General features: G+C 45.2%; 1 protein-coding gene across 3 annotated transcripts in view; it reads right to left on the bottom strand.

Moving 5' to 3' along the window:
- Positions 1 to 18,290, bottom strand: part of ankfy1 (ankyrin repeat and FYVE domain containing 1) — a 36,664-nt gene extending 18,374 nt beyond the window's left edge. The window contains exons 1-12 of one of the 3 annotated variants that reach the window (XM_055941508.1): positions 18,217 to 18,290; positions 16,203 to 16,419; positions 15,715 to 15,833; positions 15,344 to 15,479; positions 14,961 to 15,084; positions 9,136 to 9,285; positions 7,511 to 7,676; positions 3,716 to 3,920; positions 2,890 to 2,958; positions 2,548 to 2,753; positions 533 to 630; positions 22 to 223 (exon numbers count right to left, since the gene is read on the bottom strand). In XM_055941508.1, the coding sequence (XP_055797483.1) occupies positions 22 to 223; positions 533 to 630; positions 2,548 to 2,753; positions 2,890 to 2,958; positions 3,716 to 3,920; positions 7,511 to 7,676; positions 9,136 to 9,285; positions 14,961 to 15,084; positions 15,344 to 15,479; positions 15,715 to 15,833; positions 16,203 to 16,419; positions 18,217 to 18,226 (1,702 nt within the window). In that variant the 5' untranslated portion in view covers positions 18,227 to 18,290. Of the gene's footprint in view, positions 1 to 21; positions 224 to 532; positions 631 to 2,547; positions 2,754 to 2,889; positions 2,959 to 3,715; positions 3,921 to 7,510; positions 7,677 to 9,135; positions 9,286 to 9,763; positions 10,172 to 14,960; positions 15,085 to 15,343; positions 15,480 to 15,714; positions 15,834 to 16,202; positions 16,420 to 17,856; positions 18,160 to 18,216 lie in introns of those variants that run through there. The other 2 variants (XM_055941507.1, XM_055941509.1) reach the window with 2 other exon arrangements.
- Positions 18,291 to 19,944: the final 1,654 nt, after the last annotated feature.

The following is a 19,944-nucleotide window of genomic DNA, read 5'->3' as shown; positions in this document are numbered from 1 at the left end:
ACTGTCCACTAACTAACACACCTTTCTGCTCCAGGATGACTGACACCACATCAGGATGGTTGTGTGCAATGGCCATGTGGAGGGGGCTCTGTAGGGACACCCCCTGGGCCTCATCGGGGAGGGCCTTCTGGGTCTGCAGGTTAGGGTTAGCTCCCTGTTGGAGCAGCTCTGCCGTCAGGCCCGCCAGACCACAGCGACACGCCGTGTGGAGAGGGGTTTCACCCTGTGGGGGAGGAGAGGAGTTAGAGGGGGGGGTAGAAAGAGATATACAGAGTTGAGACAGAGACAACCAGAGACAGAGGAGGATAGAGGAGGGTTACAGCTTGTATGAAGCAGTACTTTGTGATGCAGTACAGTTTGAAGAAGTACTTTGTGATGCAGTACAGTTTGAAGAAGTACTTTGTGATGCAGTACAGTTTGAAGCAGTAGACTTTATGATTCCCAATTGCACTGTAGTGTCTGAAGTAGTCATTTGTGATCAACTAGCAGAGCTGTGCTGCATCACGTGATGTTGCAGGACAACGTAACGTACCCATTTGTTGGCATGGTTGACCTTTGCCCCATGTGTGGCCAGGAAGAGGGCGGCAGCCTCACTGCCTGCACCTGCTGCCCTCTGCAGTAGACAGTTCTCTGAGGAGGGATGGATGGAGAAAAGGAAGAAGACAGAAAAAGAGTAAGAATAACAAAGATAGTAAATATAGTAGTGTACTGGTCTCCCTATTGTTTATACATTTTGCATTTATTTATTTAACTAGGCAAGTCAGTTAAGAACAAATTCTTATTTACAATGACGGCCTACACCAGCCAAACCTGGACGACGCTGGGCCAATTGTTGCGCCGCCCTATGGGACTCCCAATCATGGCCGGATGTGATACAGCCTGGATTCCAACCAGGGACTGTAGTGACGCCTCTTGCACTGAGATGCAGGGCTTTAGACCGCTGCGCCACTCGAGAGCCCGTTCCATTGTTGTATCATTCATCCAATTTACAAATCATTCATAAACATGTAGACATTTAGTGTGTTCCCTTCAATTAGACATTTCTGTATTGTATTCTCAGGTCGACATATATAAACGCCCCCCCCTCAGAGAGAGACACAGCTTAATGTGAACTCTAACATCTTTTAACATGTTTTTTTTACAAAAAGATAGATAAACATAGATTTTTCAGGATGCTACCCTCCACAGCATGGCCTTCTCTCCGGTTAATTTGGTAAAAATGAGGTTGTAGGTTTGAAGTTTTGATCTAGAGCGATTGCTGCTTCCAAGGTTTTATTTTTCCAAGATGTACGGCGGGTGCTCTAGCCAACAAACAGCAGAGACCTGAGGACACTATTCCAACCTGGAACTGAGCCAGATACAAATTCAATCAGCACTAAAGGTGTGAAGTAAAAGTCCTCTGGACCCAACAAGTGTCAGGGGTCTTTGAAGCGTCCTCTGAAGCCGCCTCCTGCTGTTCAGAGATCATTCACTGGCATTTTCTACAAGAAATCTGACTCCAGAAATATAAGCTTCTCCCAAGTGGATGTGACACCTACTCCCATTGCCTGCTGCACTGCTGCTTGGATTCCACCTGGCGATCTGTTCACCGTCTGCCCTAGCCCGTTTGGTACAGGTACCTCCACCACACTCAACGCTCTTTCCCGAGCTTTGGCTTGCCTCCAGCACACACGCACTGTTGGGGCGAGTGACTCTGAACTTACAATGGCTAGCACCAAGTCGTTATACATTTTAGTTTTTTCTTGCGCAATTTTCCTCATGACTCCTGAATACTTTGTTGACTACAAACTTTCTTTACCCAACCGTGGGACTGACTAGGTTTGTTCCCACATTACCTCTCTATTGGTTACACAGACTTTTGGCCTCCCATCCTATTCTAACCACCTCTCGCCGGCTTTGTATTCATGTTACCTGATGAAATTGCTGTACAATATGATCTTGTTGCCATCTGATGCACATTCAGATGTCATAAATCAACACTGCAGACCTCTCTCTGTCCTCTGCCGTGCCTTGATTGTATTATTGTTGATGATATCTGGAAATGTGAATGTACACCCTGGCCCATCTACTGTTGTTAGCCCCAATTCTGACTTGTGCTCTGATACCTGCTTCACTGATTTCTGCTCTCGTAAAAGCCTGGGTTTTCTGCACGTTTTAACACTAGAAGCTTATTACCTAAAATGGATCAATTGAAAGTGTGGGTTCACAGCTGCAATCCAGATGTGTTGGTCATTACTGAGAGGTGGTTAAGAAAGAGTGTTTTGAATATTGATGTTAACTTTTATGGTTATAACCTTTTTTAGCAAGAAAGATCTTCCAAATCTTTACAGTCTCTCTATGTTGTGATGTTTGTTTTGTCCTATATTTATTTATATATATATATATATATATATATATATATATATATATATATATATTTTAATAATCCCAGGCACCCGTCCCCGCAGGAGACCTTTTGCCTTTTGTTAGGCCATCATTTTAAATAAGAATTTGTTCTTAACTGACTTGCCTAGTTAAATAAACACTTTTAAAGTTTTGGAACAGTACCTGTGGCGGTGTCTGGTGCGTCTGGGTTACTGCCTCTCTGGATGAGCTGGGCTGCAAAGCTGTTTTCATCAAACGATGTTCCGTTCTCCACCACCAGAGCATCGTCCTCGAAGGGGTTAACGTTGGGGTCAGAGGACACGGTGATGTACTGCAGGGCCAGCCACAGAGCTGTACTACCCTCATGGTCCTTCAGTTCCAGGTCCAACCTGAGGAGAGAGGCACAGGAGGAAAAGGGGGACAGGTGACAATATTACACCAGGAAGTAGAGGCAGCTACTCAGGGTGTTTATAAAGTCAGGTCAATGGCTTAGTGTTTAGTAAAGGGATTCCTGTTTTAACTCACTGTTTGCACTGTAGGAGCTGGTTGAACACAGGCTCGTTCCCCGACACCACCGCTTCATGCAAAGGAGTTCTGGGAAACAAAAACAATACATAGCGCCATAGTATTGGGACAATTAGAAGAAAAATAAAACTCAGGTAACTCACACACAAACTGATCAAAGCATTCAGCAGGGGTTAAAGCAGACTAACTACCATGACTGAAACTTAAGTCGATCTCAGATCCATTGTCTGGGGCCAGGTTAACCTCTCATTTCATGTCAGATGTCCTGACCATCATGCTTTTAGGGAAAGGGGATTTATTTTGTACATGGTCAAACTCGCAGTTTAATACAATTCCAGTCCTTTTCAACATTGAAAATCAAATTAAAGAATCCATATGACAGAAGAGAACTTTAACCCCTGTGGAACCAGTGGCAGATGCTCTATAAAGATTAGAGGCCCGATTTCAAGTTAAAGAACAATCAAAATCATAAACAGTGATTTTAATAGACTTTTGTTATATATCACACCAGGTGAGGTCATTTAAATCAGGATGACTACATTTACATTTTAGTCATTTAGCAGACGCTCTTATCCAGAGCGACTTACAGTAGAGTGCATACATTTTATTACATTTACATACTGAGACAAGGATATCCCTACCGGCCAAACCCTCCCTAACCCGGACGACGCTATGCCAATTGTGCGTCACCCCACGGACATCCCGGTTGCGGCCGGCTGCGACAGAGCCTGGGCGCGAACCCAGAGACTCTGGTGGCGCAGCTAGCACTGCGATGCAGTGCCCTAGACCACTGCGCCACCCGGGAGGTCCTTTCCAGACTACCCACCTCCCCTTGCTGTTCTGCATGTTGGGGTTGGCCCCGGTCTTGAGCAGAACCTCTGCGATGTGGGCCATGCCACTCATCACGTCCCCAGAGTGCTTCCTGGGACTGAAGGAACACACCAGGTGCAGGGGGGTCTCCACCGCCCCGACCGTGGCCGCGTTCACCTGGGCCGAGTGGCGGATCAGGAAAGTGGAGGCAAACTCATCACCTGTGGGGGCGGAGGGAGAGAAGAAAGGGATGAGTGGAGGGGGAAACATGATCTACATCTCCATTCAATGACTGGTTATGTAAAGATCACAGGAGGCTGGTGAGGGAAGGAAGGCTCATAATTAAGACTGGAATGAAGTGAATGGAATGGTATCAAACACAAGGAAACCATGTGTTTAATACTATTCCACTCCAGCCACTACTATGAGCCCGTACTCCACAATTTAGGTTCCACCAGCCGCCTGTGGCGCAGTTGCTTTAGGGCGCACGTGTGGAGAATCAGAACACACACTGGGGTGAGCCTTACCCTCAACACGCTTTATCTCTAGCCCAGTGTTGAGCGTTGATAGGGTTGTGTTATTGTCTCTAGCCCAGCGTTCATAAGGAGGGTTGTGTTATTGTCTCTAGCCCAGTGTTGAGCGTTCATAAGGAGGGTTGTGTTATTGTCTCTAGCCCAGCGTTCATAGGGAGGGTTGTGTTATTGTCTCTAGCCCAGCGTTCATAAGGAGGGTTGTGTTATTGTCTCTAGCCCAGCGTTCATAGGGAGGGTTGTGTTATTGTCTCTAGCCCAGCGTTCATAGGGAGGGTTGTGTTATTGTCTCTAGCCCAGCGTTGAGCGTTCATAAGGAGGGTTGGGTTATTGTCTCTAGCCCAGCGTTCATAAGTAGGGTTGTGTTATTGTCTCTAGCCCAGCGTTGAGCGTTCATAAGGAGAGTTGTGTTATTGTCTCTAGCCCAGTGTTGAGCGTTCATAAGGAGAGTTGTGTTATTGTCTCTAGCCCAGCGTTCATAAGGAGGGTTGTGTTATTGTCTCTAGCCCAGCGTTCATAAGGAGGGTTGGGTTATTGTCTCTAGCCCAGCGTTCATAAGGAGGGTTGTGTTATTGTCTCCAGCCCAGTGTTCATAAGGAGGGTTGTGTTATTGTCTCTAGCCCAGTGTTCATAAGGAGGGTTGTGTTATTGTCTCTAGCCCAGCGTTGAGCGTTCATAAGGAGGGTTGTGTTATTGTCTCTAGCCCAGCGTTCATAAGGAGGGTTGTGTTATTGTCTCTAGCCCAGCGTTCATAAGGAGGGTTGTGTTATTGTCTCTAGCCCAGCGTTCATAAGGAGGGTTGTGTTATTGTCTCTAGCCCAGCGTTGAGCGTTCATAGGGAGAGTTGTGTTATTGTCTCTAGCCCAGCGTTCATAAGGAGGGTTGTGTTATTGTCTCTAGCCCAGCGTTCATAAGGAGGGTTGTGTTATTGTCTCTAGCCCAGCGTTCATAGGGAGGGTTGTGTTATTGTCTCTAGCCCAGCGTTCATAAGGAGGGTTGTGTTATTGTCTCTAGCCCAGCGTTCATAGGGAGGGTTGTGTTATTGTCTCTAGCCCAGCGTTCATAGGGAGGGTTGTGTTATTGTCTCTAGCCCAGCGTTCATAAGGAGAGTTGTGTTATTGTCTCTAGCCCAGCGTTGAGCGTTCATAAGGAGAGTTGTGTTATTGTCTCTAGCCCAGCGTTGAGCGTTCATAAGGAGGGTTGTGTTATTGTCTCTAGCCCAGCGTTGAGCGTTCATAAGGAGGGTTGGGTTATTGTCTCTAGCCCAGCGTTCATAAGGAGGGTTGTGTTATTGTCTCTAGCCCAGCGTTGAGCGTTCATAAGGAGAGTTGTGTTATTGTCTCTAGCCCAGCGTTCATAAGGAGGGTTGTGTTATTGTCTCTAGCCCAGCGTTCATAAGGAGGGTTGTGTTATTGTCTCTAGCCCAGCGTTCATAAGGAGGGTTGTGTTATTGTCTCTAGCCCAGCGTTCATAAGGAGGGTTGTGTTATTGTCTCTAGCCCAGCGTTGAGCGTTCATAAGGAGGGTTGTGTTATTGTCTCTAGCCCAGCGTTCATAAGGAGGGTTGTGTTATTGTCTCTAGCCCAGCGTTCATAAGGAGGGTTGTGTTATTGTCTCTAGCCCAGCGTTCATAAGGAGGGTTGTGTTATTGTCTCTAGCCCAGCGTTGAGCGTTCATAGGGAGAGTTGTGTTATTGTCTCTAGCCCAGCGTTCATAAGGAGGGTTGTGTTATTGTCTCTAGCCCAGCGTTCATAGGGAGGGTTGTGTTATTGTCTCTAGCCCAGCGTTCATAAGGAGGGTTGTGTTATTGTCTCTAGCCCAGCGTTCATAGGGAGGGTTGTGTTATTGTCTCTAGCCCAGTGTTCATAGGGAGGGTTGTGTTATTGTCTCTAGCCCAGCGTTCATAAGGAGAGTTGTGTTATTGTCTCTAGCCCAGCGTTGAGCGTTCATAAGGAGGGTTGTGTTATTGTCTCTAGCCCAGCGTTGAGCGTTCATAAGGAGGGTTGTGTTATTGTCTCTAGCCCAGCGTTCATAGGGAGGGTTGTGTTATTGTCTCTAGCCCAGCGTTGAGCGTTCATAAGGAGGGTTGTGTTATTGTCTCTAGCCCAGCGTTGAGCGTTCATAAGGAGGGTTGTGTTATTGTCTCTAGCCCAGCGTTCATAGGGAGGGTTGTGTTATTGTCTCTAGCCCAGCGTTGAGCGTTCATAGGGAGGGTTGTGTTATTGTCTCTAGCCCAGCGTTCATAGGGAGGGTTGTGTTATTGCCTCTAGCCCAGCGTTCATAAGGAGGGTTGTGTTATTGTCTCCAGCCCAGCGTTGAGCGTTCATAAGGAGGGTTGTGTTATTGTCTCTAGCCCAGCGTTCATAGGGAGGGTTGTGTTATTGTCTCTAGCCCAGCGTTCATAAGGAGGGTTGTGTTATTGTCTCTAGCCCAGCGTTCATAAGGAGAGTTGTGTTATTGTCTCTAGCCCAGCGTTGAGCGTTCATAAGGAGGGTTGTGTTATTGTCTCTAGCCCAGCGTTCATAAGGAGGGTTGTGTTATTGTCTCTAGCCCAGCGTTCATAAGGAGGGTTGTGTTATTGTCTCTAGCCCAGCGTTCATAGGGAGGGTTGTGTTATTGTCTCTAGCCCAGCGTTCATAAGGAGGGTTGTGTTATTGTCTCTAGCCCAGCGTTCATAAGGAGGGTTGTGTTATTGTCTCTAGCCCAGCGTTCATAAGGAGGGTTGTGTTATTGTCTCTAGCCCAGCGTTCATAGGGAGGGTTGTGTTATTGTCTCTAGCCCAGCGTTCCTAAGGAGAGTTGTGTTATTGTCTCTAGCCCAGCGTTGAGCGTTCATAAGGAGGGTTGTGTTATTGTCTCTAGCCCAGCGTTCATAAGGAGGGTTGTGTTATTGTCTCTAGCCCAGCGTTCATAAGGAGGGTTGTGTTATTGTCTCTAGCCCAGCGTTCATAAGGAGGGTTGTGTTATTGTCTCTAGCCCAGCGTTGAGCGTTCATAAGGAGAGTTGTGTTATTGTCTCCAGCCCAGCGTTCATAGGGAGGGTTGTGTTATTGCCTCTAGCCCAGCGTTCATAAGGAGGGTTGTGTTATTGTCTCTAGCCCAGCGTTCATAGGGAGGGTTGTGTTATTGTCTCTAGCCCAGCGTTCATAAGGAGAGTTGTGTTATTGTCTCTAGCCCAGCGTTGAGCGTTGATAGGGAGAGTTGTGTTATTGTCTCCAGCCCAGCGTTGAGCCTGAAGCAATATAGTACATGACATACTGTAGGGAATGTGCGGCGCCCCTTACCTCTTTGGATGGCTTTGTGCAGAAGACTCCAACCACTCTGGTCCACCATGTCCACATCTGCCTTGTTGTTGACCAGTGTTGTGGCGATACTCTCTAGTTTACCAGACAGAGCCAGGTCCATGGCCAAGTCCCCATTGTTGTCCAGTTCATTTAGCTTCCCAGGCAACTAGGCAAGTGGAGAATAGAAGAACATGTATTCCACTCTACACTGAACAAAAATATCAACGCAACATGTAAAGTGTTGGTCCCATGTTTCATGAACGGAAATAAAATATCCCAGAAATGTTCCATTCGCTTAAATTTTGTGCACAAATTTGTTTACATCCCTTTAGTGAGCATTTCTCCTTTGCCAATATAATCAATCCACCTGACAGGTGTGACATATCAAGAAGCCGATTAAACAGCATGATCATTACACAGGTGCGCCTTGTGTTGGGGACAATAAAAGGCCACTGTAAAATGTGTAGTTTTGTCACACAACACAATGTCAAAGATGTCTCAAGTTGAGGATGTGTGCAATTGGCATGCCGACTGTAGCAATGTCCACTAGAAATGTTGCTAGAGAATTTAATGTTCATCTCTCTACCATAAGCCTCCTTCAGCATTGTTTTAGAGAATTTGGCAGTACGTCCAACCGGCGTCACAACCACAGACCACATGTAACCACGCCAGCCCAGGACCGCCACATCCGGCTTCGTCACCTGTGGGATCATCTGAGACCAGCCACTCGGACAGATGACGAAACTGTTGGTTCAAACAACCAAAGATATTCTGCACAAACTGTCAGAAACCGTCTCAGGGAAGCTCATATGATTGTGTGTTGTCCTCACCAGGGTCTTGACCTGACAATGGCACTTTGAATGCACAGAGAAACTGTGACAAGATCCTGAGGCCCATTGTCGTGCCATTCATTCGCTGCCATCACCTCATGTTTCAGCATGATAATGCACGGCCCCATGTCGCAAGGATCTGTAAACAATTCCTGGAAGCTGAAAATGTCCCAGATCTTCCATGGCTTGCATACTCTCCAGACATGTCACCTATTGAGCATGTTTGGGATGCTCTGGATCGACGTGTAATGACAACGTGTTCCAGTTCCCGCCAATATCCAGCAACTTTACACAGCCATTGAAGAGGAGTGGGACAACATTCCACAATCAACAGCCTGACCAACTCTATACGAAGGAGACGTGTCGCGTTGCATGAGGCAAATGGTGGTCACACCAGATACTGACTGGTTTTCTGATCCACGCCCTTACTTTTTTTTGTTTTGTTTAAGGTATCTTTGACCAACTGACGAATATCTGTATTCCCAGTCATGTGAAATCCAGAGATTAGGGCCTAACTCATTTATTTCAATTGACTGATTTCCTCATATGAACTGTAACTCAAGTCAAATCTTTGAAATTGTTGCATGTAATATTTTTTGTTCCGTGTAGATAGAAAGACGTGTAAAAAGAAGACCGTCTAGTTAGCAACACTGATCTGTCATCAGCGCCCAACAGACTCTGAATACAGGCCCTGCTCCAGATGAGATAACAGGACGTTGGTCTTCAGTGAAACCTGTTACACTGAACATACTTCAGGGTGGCCTCCCGAGGCGAACGTGCGTAGGTGTCGCTCACCTGCGAGTCCATCTCAATGAGGTAGAGGAAGACCACATCTTCCCTCTCGACCTTGATGGCTTTGTGAAGTGGGAACTCCGTTTTAGACTTGATCATCTTGTAGAGGAGCGGAGCACTCATAGTGCTGAAGTCCTCTTTCCTCAGGTCATCCTGTCGAGACAAAGATATATTTTAAAAAAAATGCTCCGTCATCTAGGTTATAGAAATATGATTTCTAGAACAGACATTCCCATTAAAAAGTGGTCTTAAGGAGGGGTCTTGTCCCATATAATACTTCTAGATGGTGTTATATTAAGACAGGTAGATGTGGGTTTTGTTTCAATACTTAATTTCTTTATATTTTCCTTAAGTTCAAAATGGACAAAATTCCATATCTAGATTTTTTCAAACTTATAGGCGATTCACGAGATATATATATATATATACACTTAATATCTCTCGATTTATTTTATAACAGTTCTCTAAATACACTTTGTTGAACAATTAAAAGGTCAATACACTGCATTTCAAAGAGTCTGGAATAATGTAAAATTATACCGAGATTAAATATAAGCCTATAAACTCTAAGACGCACTAATAATTTAATCAAAATAGTTTAACCTGCTTTTTTTTTTTTTGCAATACTCACTGATCTTGGCTTTCAAGATGGTGAAAATGCAGTTTTTTGATACAGATGTAACCAGAACCATGAACATTCACTAATAACGACTAACTTCCTGTAGCAGGCCTTATAGAAAATATACACAGCTCTCATAAACAATCTCTCAAGCACAAGCCCACCTGCTAGCCAGCTAATCTTTATACATCTCAAGTTCAGCCAATTATCTATTTTCTAGCTAACTAACTAGAAGTGTTATGAATACACCCTCGTCTCCGACTGTTTGCACAACAACGATGTTGAAATCAAGTGGCCTACTTGGATAAACTGCTTATTTCTCAGAATGAGAACGACTTGTCAGTTCCTTATATAAAATGTATTAGTTATGCTCATTGCACATTTATAAAAACACAGACGAGACAACTAGAACACGACGGTGTTGGTCTAAAACGCTGCTAGCGGTACGTGGCAACTCAACGCCGCGCGCAACAGAAACGGAGCATAAAATATTCACAATCATGTTGACTGATACCGCCGTTTTAGTAGGGTCGGCGCTGTTGTACATTTTGGGGAATTGAAACAAAAAAAGGGTATCGTTACAAAGTACGACTCTATTATAGTAAAATAACATCTCAGTGTGTTTCCGTGCTCGTAGGATGATGATGGACATAACCTCAAGTGCAAATAGCGAGTTGAAACGGCTTATTGTCAGAGAGGAACAGATTATGTTTTGTCTTTGTTGTTGTGAACGGCAGGGGGAGGGGCTTGGTGGTGGTGTTGGAAGGTGCACAGGGCACACAGCATGGAAGGAGGGGCTTGGTGGTGGTGTTGGAAGGTGCACAGGGCACACAGCATGGAAGGAGGGGCTTGGTGGTGGTGTTGGAAGGTGCACAGGGCACACAGCATGGAAGGAGGGGCTTGGTGGTGGTGTTGGAAGGTGCACAGGGCACACAGCATGGAAGGAGGGGCTTGGTGGTGGTGTTGGAAGGTGCACAGGGCACACAGCATGGAAGGAGGGGCTTGGTGGTGGTGTTGGAATGTGCACAGGGCACACAGCATGGAAGGAGGGGCTTGGTGGTGGTGTTGGAATGTGCACAGGGCACACAGCATGGAAGGAGGGGCTTGGTGGTGGTGTTGGAATGTGCACAGGGCACACAGCATGGAAGGAGGGGCTTGGTGGTGGTGTTGGAATGTGCACAGGGCACACAGCATGGAAGGAGGGGCTTGGTGGTGGTGTTGGAATGTGCACAGGGCACACAGCATGGAAGGAGGGGCTTGGTGGTGGTGTTGGAATGTGCACAGGGCACACAGCATGGAAGGAGGGGCTTGGTGGTGGTGTTGGAATGTGCACAGGGCACACAGCATGGAAGGAGGGGCTTGGTGGTGGTGTTGGAAGGTGCACAGGGCACACAGCATGGAAGGAGGGGCTTGGTGGTGGTGTTGGAATGTGCACAGGGCACACAGCATGGAAGGAGGGGCTTGGTGGTGGTGTTGGAATGTGCACAGGGCACACAGCATGGAAGGGGGGGCTTGGTGGTGGTGTGGGGAGGTGCACAGGGCACACAGCATAGAAGGAGGGGCTTGGTGGTGGTGTTGGAATGTGCACAGGGCACACAGCATAGAAGGAGGGGCTTGGTGTGGGAATGTGCACAGGGCACACAGCATGGAAGGAGGGGCTTGGTGTGGGAATGTGCACAGGGCACACAGCACATGAGGAGGGGCTTGGTGTGGGAATGTGCACAGGGCACACAGCACATGAGGAGGGGCTTGGTGTGGGAATGTGCACAGGGCACACAGCACATGAGGGGCTTGGTGTGGGAATGTGCACAGGGCACACAGCACATGAGGAGGGGCTTGGTGTGGGAATGTGCACAGGGCACACAGCACATGAGGAGGGGCTTGGTGTGGGAATGTGCACAGGGCACACAGCACATGAGGAGGGGCTTGGTGTGGGAATGTGCACAGGGCACACAGCACATGGAGGGGCTTGGTGTGGGAATGTGCACAGGGCACACAGCACATGAGGGGCTTGGTGTGGGAATGTGCACAGGGCACACAGCACATGAGGAGGGGCTTGGTGTGGGAATGTGCACAGGGCACACAGCACATGAGGAGGGGCTTGGTGTGGGAATGTGCACAGGGCACACAGCACATGAGGAGGGGCTTGGTGTCACAGCACAGAAGGAATGAAGGAGACGAGACAAAAACACGTATAAAAACATAAAAAAATTATAAAAACCTAGATTTTTGCGATACAGGCATTTAGAACATTGCACTAGTTGTCTGTCTTTAATGAAAACACTTCCAAGGTGTGAAATTGTATTCCTATTGAAATGAGATCCATCTCCTCCTCACTCCAAACCTCTAATCAAAGTCTATGCCCGAGTAATAAAGGTAGAATGACACAACAGATTGAGCATCAGCACTAAAAGCAGTCGGTCGGTCGGTCAGTCAGTCAGGTGGCTGAAGATGACCAGTCATTTCCTGAGTACTAGTCATAAACATAACCTTGAGAATCACAGGGCTCCGGAAGACGAGCGAAGGGATTTACGAGGTTATAAAAGGATGGGTTTTCTTGACACGCAGGGCGAGAGAAAAGAGAGATAACTCCAGTCTGGGCTCAGGACTAAAAAGACACGGTATATTACCCCCAGAGACTAGACAAATGGATACAGAACAGATTACTTGTTTCCATGGGGAACGTACTGATACCATCTCGAGATTCAGCTGTTGGGTACAACTGATAGATTATTGATCAATTCGATTGATCAAATTATTAATCAATTCCATTGAAGGCGTTTTAAAATCTATTTATCTTTAGACAAGGTAAAGGACAGTTATGATGACAGTATAATCCTGTCTACAGTTGGGATAGTCAGTGTAGTGTTTATCCTATATTCATTTAGCAGCAGTGGCCCAAAATATGATGGAAATTTTTTATAAAGATATATACACAGTGCACTAAACATTCTGAACACATGCTCTTTCCATGACATAGACCAGGTGAAAGTAGGGCTGGGCGATATAGCCAAAATATTATATCACACTATTTTTTTTAAATACAAAAAAAATGGCCGATATTTGACAGGATTTTTTGTTTTTGAATAATAAAAGCTCTACATTTGCTATATGAGTAGTGAGTGATCCCAGGGTGCTTTATGAGTAGTGAGTGATCCTAGGGTGCTTTATCAGTAGTGAGTGATCCTAGGGTGCTTTATGAGTAGTGAGTGGTCCTAGGGTGCTTTATGAGTAGTGAGTGGTCCTAGGGTGCTTTATGAGTAGTGAGTGATCCCAGGGTGCTTTATGAGTAGTGAGTGATCCCAGGGTGCTTTATGAGTAGTGAGTGATCCCAGGGTGCTTTATGAGTAGTGAGTGATCCCAGGGTGCTTTATGAGTAGTGAGTGATCCCAGGGTGCTTTATGAGTAGTGAGTGATCCCAGGGTGCTTTATGAGTAGTGAGTGATCCTAGGGTGCTTTATGAGTAGTGAGTGATCCTAGGGTGCTTTATGAGTAGTGAGTGATCCCAGGGTGCTTTATGAGTAGTGAGTGATCCTAGGGTGCTTCATGAGTAGTGAGTGATCCTAGGGTGCTTCATGAGTAGTGAGTGGTCCTAGGGTGCTTCATGAGTAGTGAGTGGTCCTAGGGTGCTTTATGAGTAGTGAGTGATCCCAGGGTGCTTTATGAGTAGTGCGTGATCCCAGGGTGCTTTATGAGTAGTGAGTGATCCTAGGGTGCTTTATGAGTAGTGAGTGATCCTAGGGTGCTTTATGAGTAGTGAGTGATCCTAGGGTGCTTTATGAGTAGTGAGTGATCCTAGGGTGGAAACATACATTCTAAGTGGTTTCAATGAGGCTCGCCATTCTGATTGTTTTATACGGTTCAATTCACCTTCAACCAAAACAAATTTCAGCACTTTTATAATTTCTGCATTTCCTACACTCAATTGCAGTGGTGTAAAAAGTAACCAATTGCCATACTTGAGTAAAAGTAAAGATACGTTAACAGAAAATTACTCAAGAAAAAGTCACCCAGTAAAATACTACTTGAGTAAAAGTCTAAAAGTATTTGGTTTTGAATATACTTAAGTATCAAAAGTAAATGTAATTGATAAAATGTACTTAAGTATCAAAAGTATAAATATCAAATTCCTTATATTAAGCAAACCAGACAGCACCATTCTCTTTTTATTTACGGATAGCCAGGGGCACACTCCAACACTCAGACATCATTACGGATAGCCAGGGGCACACTCCAACACTCAGACATCATTTACAAACAAAGCGTGTGTGTTTAGTGAGTCCTCCAGATCAGAGGCAGTAAATGACCAGGGATGTTCTCTTGACAAGTGTGTGAATTGGACAATTTTCCTGTCCTGCTAAGCATTCAAAATGTAACGAGTACTGTTAGGTGTCAGGGAAAATGTATGGAGTAAAAAGTACTGTATTGTCTTTAGGAATGCAGTGAAGTAAAAGTATAAAAAAAGTAAAATAGTAAAAAATAAATAGTAAAGTACAGATATATAAAAAAAAAAGTATTTTTACTTAAGTACTTTACACCACTGCTCAATTGAGATAATTTCTACACTGCCACGTAGGGCTGCACGATATGGGCAAATAATCTAGGACTTCTTTTTAACCAAATGTTGCAACTGCGATTTGACTTGCGAATTAGAGCAAAAATGTTGGCATCATGGAAATAGAATGACTATTCTAATTACATAGTTAGTATATAATAGTGGGCACTTTGAATACAGTGTTGTTTGAGATGACAACGAATTAAAATGCCAGGGACGAGTTAATGTGACAGGGTAGGAACTAAAGTGTTGATAAGTGATTCCGAAGGGACTCTATAAGCTTTGGCTACATTGCATGTTCTCTTATCTACCTCATTCATATAGCTAACATATTCTTCTTTGATTTGGAAGATACTGTTGCACAAACAACATGCTGATTTAGGTCTACACCATCACTGGTATTATCAGGCTGTATTAGCTAGCTACGTTTGCTCTTACTCAGTACATTTATTAGCTAGCTAGCTAATAACAGTGAACAGTCAGTTGAACAGCGGACAGTCAGTTGAACAGCGGACAGTCAGTTGAACAGCGGACAGTCAGTTGAACAGCGGACAGTCAGTTGAACAGCGGACAGTCAGTTGAACAGCGGACAGTCAGTTGAACAGCGGACAGTCAGTTGAACAGCGGACAGTCAGTTGAACAGCGGAGACTCACCCAGTGGCTGGCGATGATCTCTCCACAGTAGTTCATGAGGGTTGTGGCATCCAGCTCCTCAGCCGTCTGGTAGAACCGGATACAGTTTCTCACGTTCACCGATGACATCACCCCTTTCTCACACCTTTTCCAAGAGAACAAAAGCAATATTTGAGGACATTGATGTCAATGAAAGATATTGTACACTGCATTCATAGCCTAGAGGATAGGAAAACACAAAGAGCATAGAGGGACTGTTTTAGATGACAGTCGGTAACAGTGCAGTCACCAACTAATCTACAAACCGTAACGAGTTGTCATCTACGAGGCAAGGTCATCAGCGACTGGGCAGAACTGATTCTCTCAAACACGGACAGTGTGTGTGTCAGGCAGCCCCTGCCTACCTCTCTCGAAGCAGGTGCAGTTGGAAGCGGTTGGCCAGCTTCATCAGGTCGATGAGGAAGGCATCGTCCTCGCTGAGCTCCAGGTTGTCTGTATAGGCCCAGCGCAACATTGCCATGGCAACCTCCGGTTTGGCATCTGGAACACCCAGCATGGTCGAAGACAGTGTTAACGACCCAGAGTGGAATGAAATATAACTTTACTTAACTATAGCTACACTATCAATAAACTGCTTTTAATGCAGTTGTTGGAAGACAGTTTGTAGCACATTTTCCAAAAACTGTGAAAACAGTGAACCCATCTTTTTTTGGGGGGGGTACATGCTGGTGCATTGTGACCGGTAATGTGACAGCAGGGAGGGTGCTCAACTCACCAGACAGGTCCAGTTCTGAGGTGGAGGCCAGGTTGGCCAGGCTCCAGGCATCACTGCGAGCAGCCAGTACAAACTTGTGAGCGTTGAGTGTCATCTCTCCAACCCTCACCTTCAGATCACTACAAACACGGCAACAGTCACAACATAAGTGAGAAAGAATATAGCCCATGTCCATAACTACAGTAACTAGGTATTGCATATATTTCCCCAGGATTTCTGTAGAAAGCTGTGAATCATAGAATCTAAGACCTTGGTATAACCACTGGAAATAATTGATCATTGGGGTGTCATTGAACAATGAATATGACATCAATTAATAAAACAATGAATATCACATCAAGTGCAATTTTTCCTTTTCTTGGCTTTTCCACATCAAGAAAAAGGAGGGGGGGGGGAAACCAGCAGGTCCTCTTTCTGACTGTAACCACGGCAACAGCACATGTTGCTGCATTCATTATATCACACCTCTCCCCTCCTGTCCCCCTCACCTGTACTGGTTCTGCTGGTAGAGCTGGGCCACGATGTCCAGCAGACGGCTGATGAAGGTGTCTCCTGCCCCGGTTCCGAAGGTGTTGGTGGAGCCCTGGCCAGAGGTTTGAGCAGCCAGCACGGCACATCGCCTCTCTGTGTCAGCCAGCTTCTGCTGCATCTTCACATACTCCTGCCTCAGCAGGGCTAGGTGCTTCTGCAGCTTGGCCACCTCCTCTGTCACAGAGAGAGGGAAGAGACGGAGTGAGGGGAGAGGTAGAGAGGCAAACGGAGGAGGTGAAGAGAACAAGGAAACTAGTAAAGAGCTAGGCCTTATGCTTGATTAGAGTTGCATTAAGCACATTCTGGCTCACAATGCTTTGTGTTGTTTGTTCAGATTATGAAATTAACAAAAATAGACCTTGTGCAACCAAACAGTAAAAACAACCCGTCTAATTTTCTCTTGCTATAGTAACCCAAATCAGGGTTGTATTGTTTCAAGGATGCCTAGTATTTCTCAAGGCAGGTTCCTGGGGATGTTTCTCTTTCAGGCTTATTACGTGTCAGAGCCCACTCAACCCAGGACTGCACATAACTTCCCGCTCCCATTTCCTTCCCATTTCTGCTTACATTTGAGTGAAGACTGAATGCTGAGACAGCACATAACTTTGCCCTCCCACGGGTCAGAGGGTTAACTAGCTGACTGGCTACAGCTTCATATACAGTCATTGGGCTATTGTCATGGGGAAGGGACGGCTGCCAGTACCACCTGACCAACGGCCACAGGAAAGGATCACTGCTGCAACAGCAAGATAGGCTGAGCTGTTTAACGAAAAACTGTTTCTGAGTCACATATATTACCACAGTGCAACTTATTGTCACACTTCATTCACAATGTTCCATTCATTTTGAAAAGGGAGGATATGATTACCAATGTTGTGCATGTTATAAGCTTCTTACCTTCCAACTCAGCACTTTAAGACATCTTTAAAATAAAAACTTTATAGGACCAATAAAAATATAGCTTTCTCTAAGTGTCCACAGCACTTGGGACCACAATGGAAGAGTGACAAGCTTATGCAATCTAGCTAGTGATAAATGATTGACTGACTTTAAAACATTTGGGAAATACTAAACGAAATCAATGCGTGCAACAGTTAAAAGGCAGCACACACACCAACTGGTATATCATTATAATTTATACCGAGTAGCAAGCTAGTACTGTAGGCCAACTCTACATTCACTCTTCGATGAGGTTGCAACCACACACAGCTGAATGTAAAAATGTTTAAACTGGCTGTAGTCACATCTAAACAACACATGATCGAGACACTGACCGTGCTGTCAAAGCAAGCACATTTGTTGCCGAGTAACCAATTCATCTTGACTGAAGCCAAATTGATATATCACACCCGTCAAATACCCAAACATTTTCGCTAGTTACAATAAAAATACGTGCTCAATAACACAACAGCAATTTTGCATTTGGTTACAATGTTTAATTTAACTATCTAGCATGGTACTGTAGCCAAAGTTAGCTAGCGAGCTGGCTAACTAACGGTACATTGTAACGTAATGCTCATCATAAAAATGAACCCGTCCTCGGTCGATTTGTTAAGTTACTAAATCAACAAAAATACTAACGTTAGCTAAATGATCGCGTGTAATAATCACCTTCCTTATGCATTCTGCGTTAGCAAATTCTGCTTTCTTTAGTTACCAATCCCGTTCATTGAGTCCAACCACCCGGCGAATTAAGTGGCTAGCCTGCTAAACTAGCCAACGTTAGTTGCCTTCTCCGCCCAACACAACAACATGCCACCCGACCATAGATATAGTAGAACCCGACTAGCTAGTTAGTTGCAAGTGAAAATTAGCAACTAACTGTACAAGACGAAGGGGAGACAGTCGTCTATGTTTTATAACATTACAAATCCCAATTCAATCAAATACAGTATAGCCATTCAAATAATGCATTTAATTCGATTCTAATAAAGAAAGGGCGTAAAAATATTCAACAAATCAGTCACATACCTTCAGCCATGATGGTTCCGTGGCTTTTGGTTTGCTATCGCGAGATCACAAAGCCGAAAGTGGGCGGTGACAGTAAATTCTCTATTCGACAGGTGTACCAGCATCTTTCCAAAGTTGCCTTAAAAAGTAACTGGCATCTTTGACTGATATGCATTGTGAAATAATACAAATCTGCATTGACATCGTAAATATACCTTGCATATTGTTTCAGATCAATTCCACTTGTTCAGATTTATGGGAATGCATGCATTAGGTACTTGTGTTTAGCTATACCTACATGTTATTACGAATGATCTTCATAATAATTTGTGATTGGTTGAAAAGCGTGAGACATTTGCTGGGCATAAGGTTAAGTGGTCCTTGCATTGTCTAGACTGGAGCCTGTTCTTGGCACAGATCCCTGAAACCTGCTTTTCTGAGATCTCTGCCTGGCCAGCAGTTCATGTGGGGAAAGTGAATAAGTCTGTGGCAATCACAACACCTCACATGGTGTGTAAAAGTGCCACTTGGCTTTCTTCTGAATATGAGAAACTACTAACACACACACACACACTATTCACACCTTTGTGCCAAGTGACAGTATTCAATTGTTAATGGATAACAATGAGTCATGGATACTTGCTAAATCTAGCTTAATGTGTTGTGTGAGAACTACATGATACACTATATATACAAAAGTATGTAGACACCCCTTCAAATTAGTGGATTCGGCTATTTCAGCCACACCTGTTGCTGATAGATGTATAAAATTGAGCACACCGCCATGCAATCTCCGTAGACAAACATTGGCAGTAGAACGGCCTAGCTGAAGAGCTGTGACTTTCAACGTGGCACCATCATAGTCAGTTCGTCAAATGTCTGCCCTGCTAGAACTGCCCTGGTCAACTGTAAGTGCTGTTATTGTGAAGTGGAAACATCTAGGAGCAACAACGGCTCAGCTGCGAAGTGGTAGGCCACACAAGCTCACAGAACGGGATCGCCGAATGCTGAAGCTCGTAAAAATCATCTGTACTCAGTAGCAAAACTCACTACATTGGAGGCAATGTCAGCACAAGAACTGTTAATATGGAGCTTCGTGAATTGGGTTTCCATGGCCGAGCAGCCACACACAAGTCCAAAATCACCATGCGCAATGGCAAGCGTCGGCTGGAGTGGTGTAAGGCTTGCCACCATTGGACTCTGGAACAGTAGAAACGCATTCTCTGGAGTGATGAATCACACTTCACCATCTGGCAGTCCGACAAACAAATCTGGGTTTGGCAGATGCCAGGAGAGCGCTACCTGCCCGAATACATAGTGCAAACTGTAAAGTTTGGTGGAGGAGGAATAATGGTTTGGACCTGTTCTTCATGGTTTGGCTAGGCCCCTTAGTTCAAGTGAAGGAAGATCTTAACATTCTAAACAATTCTGTTCTTCCAACTTTGTGGCAACAGTTTGGGGAAGGTCTTTTTCCTATTTAAGCATAACAATGCCCCCCATCAACAAAGCAAGGTCCATGCAGAATTGGTTTGTCGAGATTGATGTAGAAGAACTTGACTGGCCTACACAGAGCCCTGACCTCAACTCCATCGAAAACCTTTGGGATGAATTGGAGTTTCCGAATGCGAGGCAGGCCTAATCGCCCAACATCAGTGCCAACTTCACTAATGCTCTTGTGGCTGAATGGAAGCAAGTCCTCGCAGCAATTTTCCACATCTAGTGGAAAGCCTTCCCAGAAGAGTGGAGGCT

This window comes from Salvelinus fontinalis, chromosome 13, assembly GCF_029448725.1.
Source record: "Salvelinus fontinalis isolate EN_2023a chromosome 13, ASM2944872v1, whole genome shotgun sequence".
Taxonomy (NCBI): Eukaryota; Metazoa; Chordata; class Actinopteri; order Salmoniformes; family Salmonidae; genus Salvelinus; species Salvelinus fontinalis.
The sequence above is the reverse complement of the archived record's forward strand: the minus strand, read 5'-3'. Positions and strand labels throughout refer to the sequence as shown.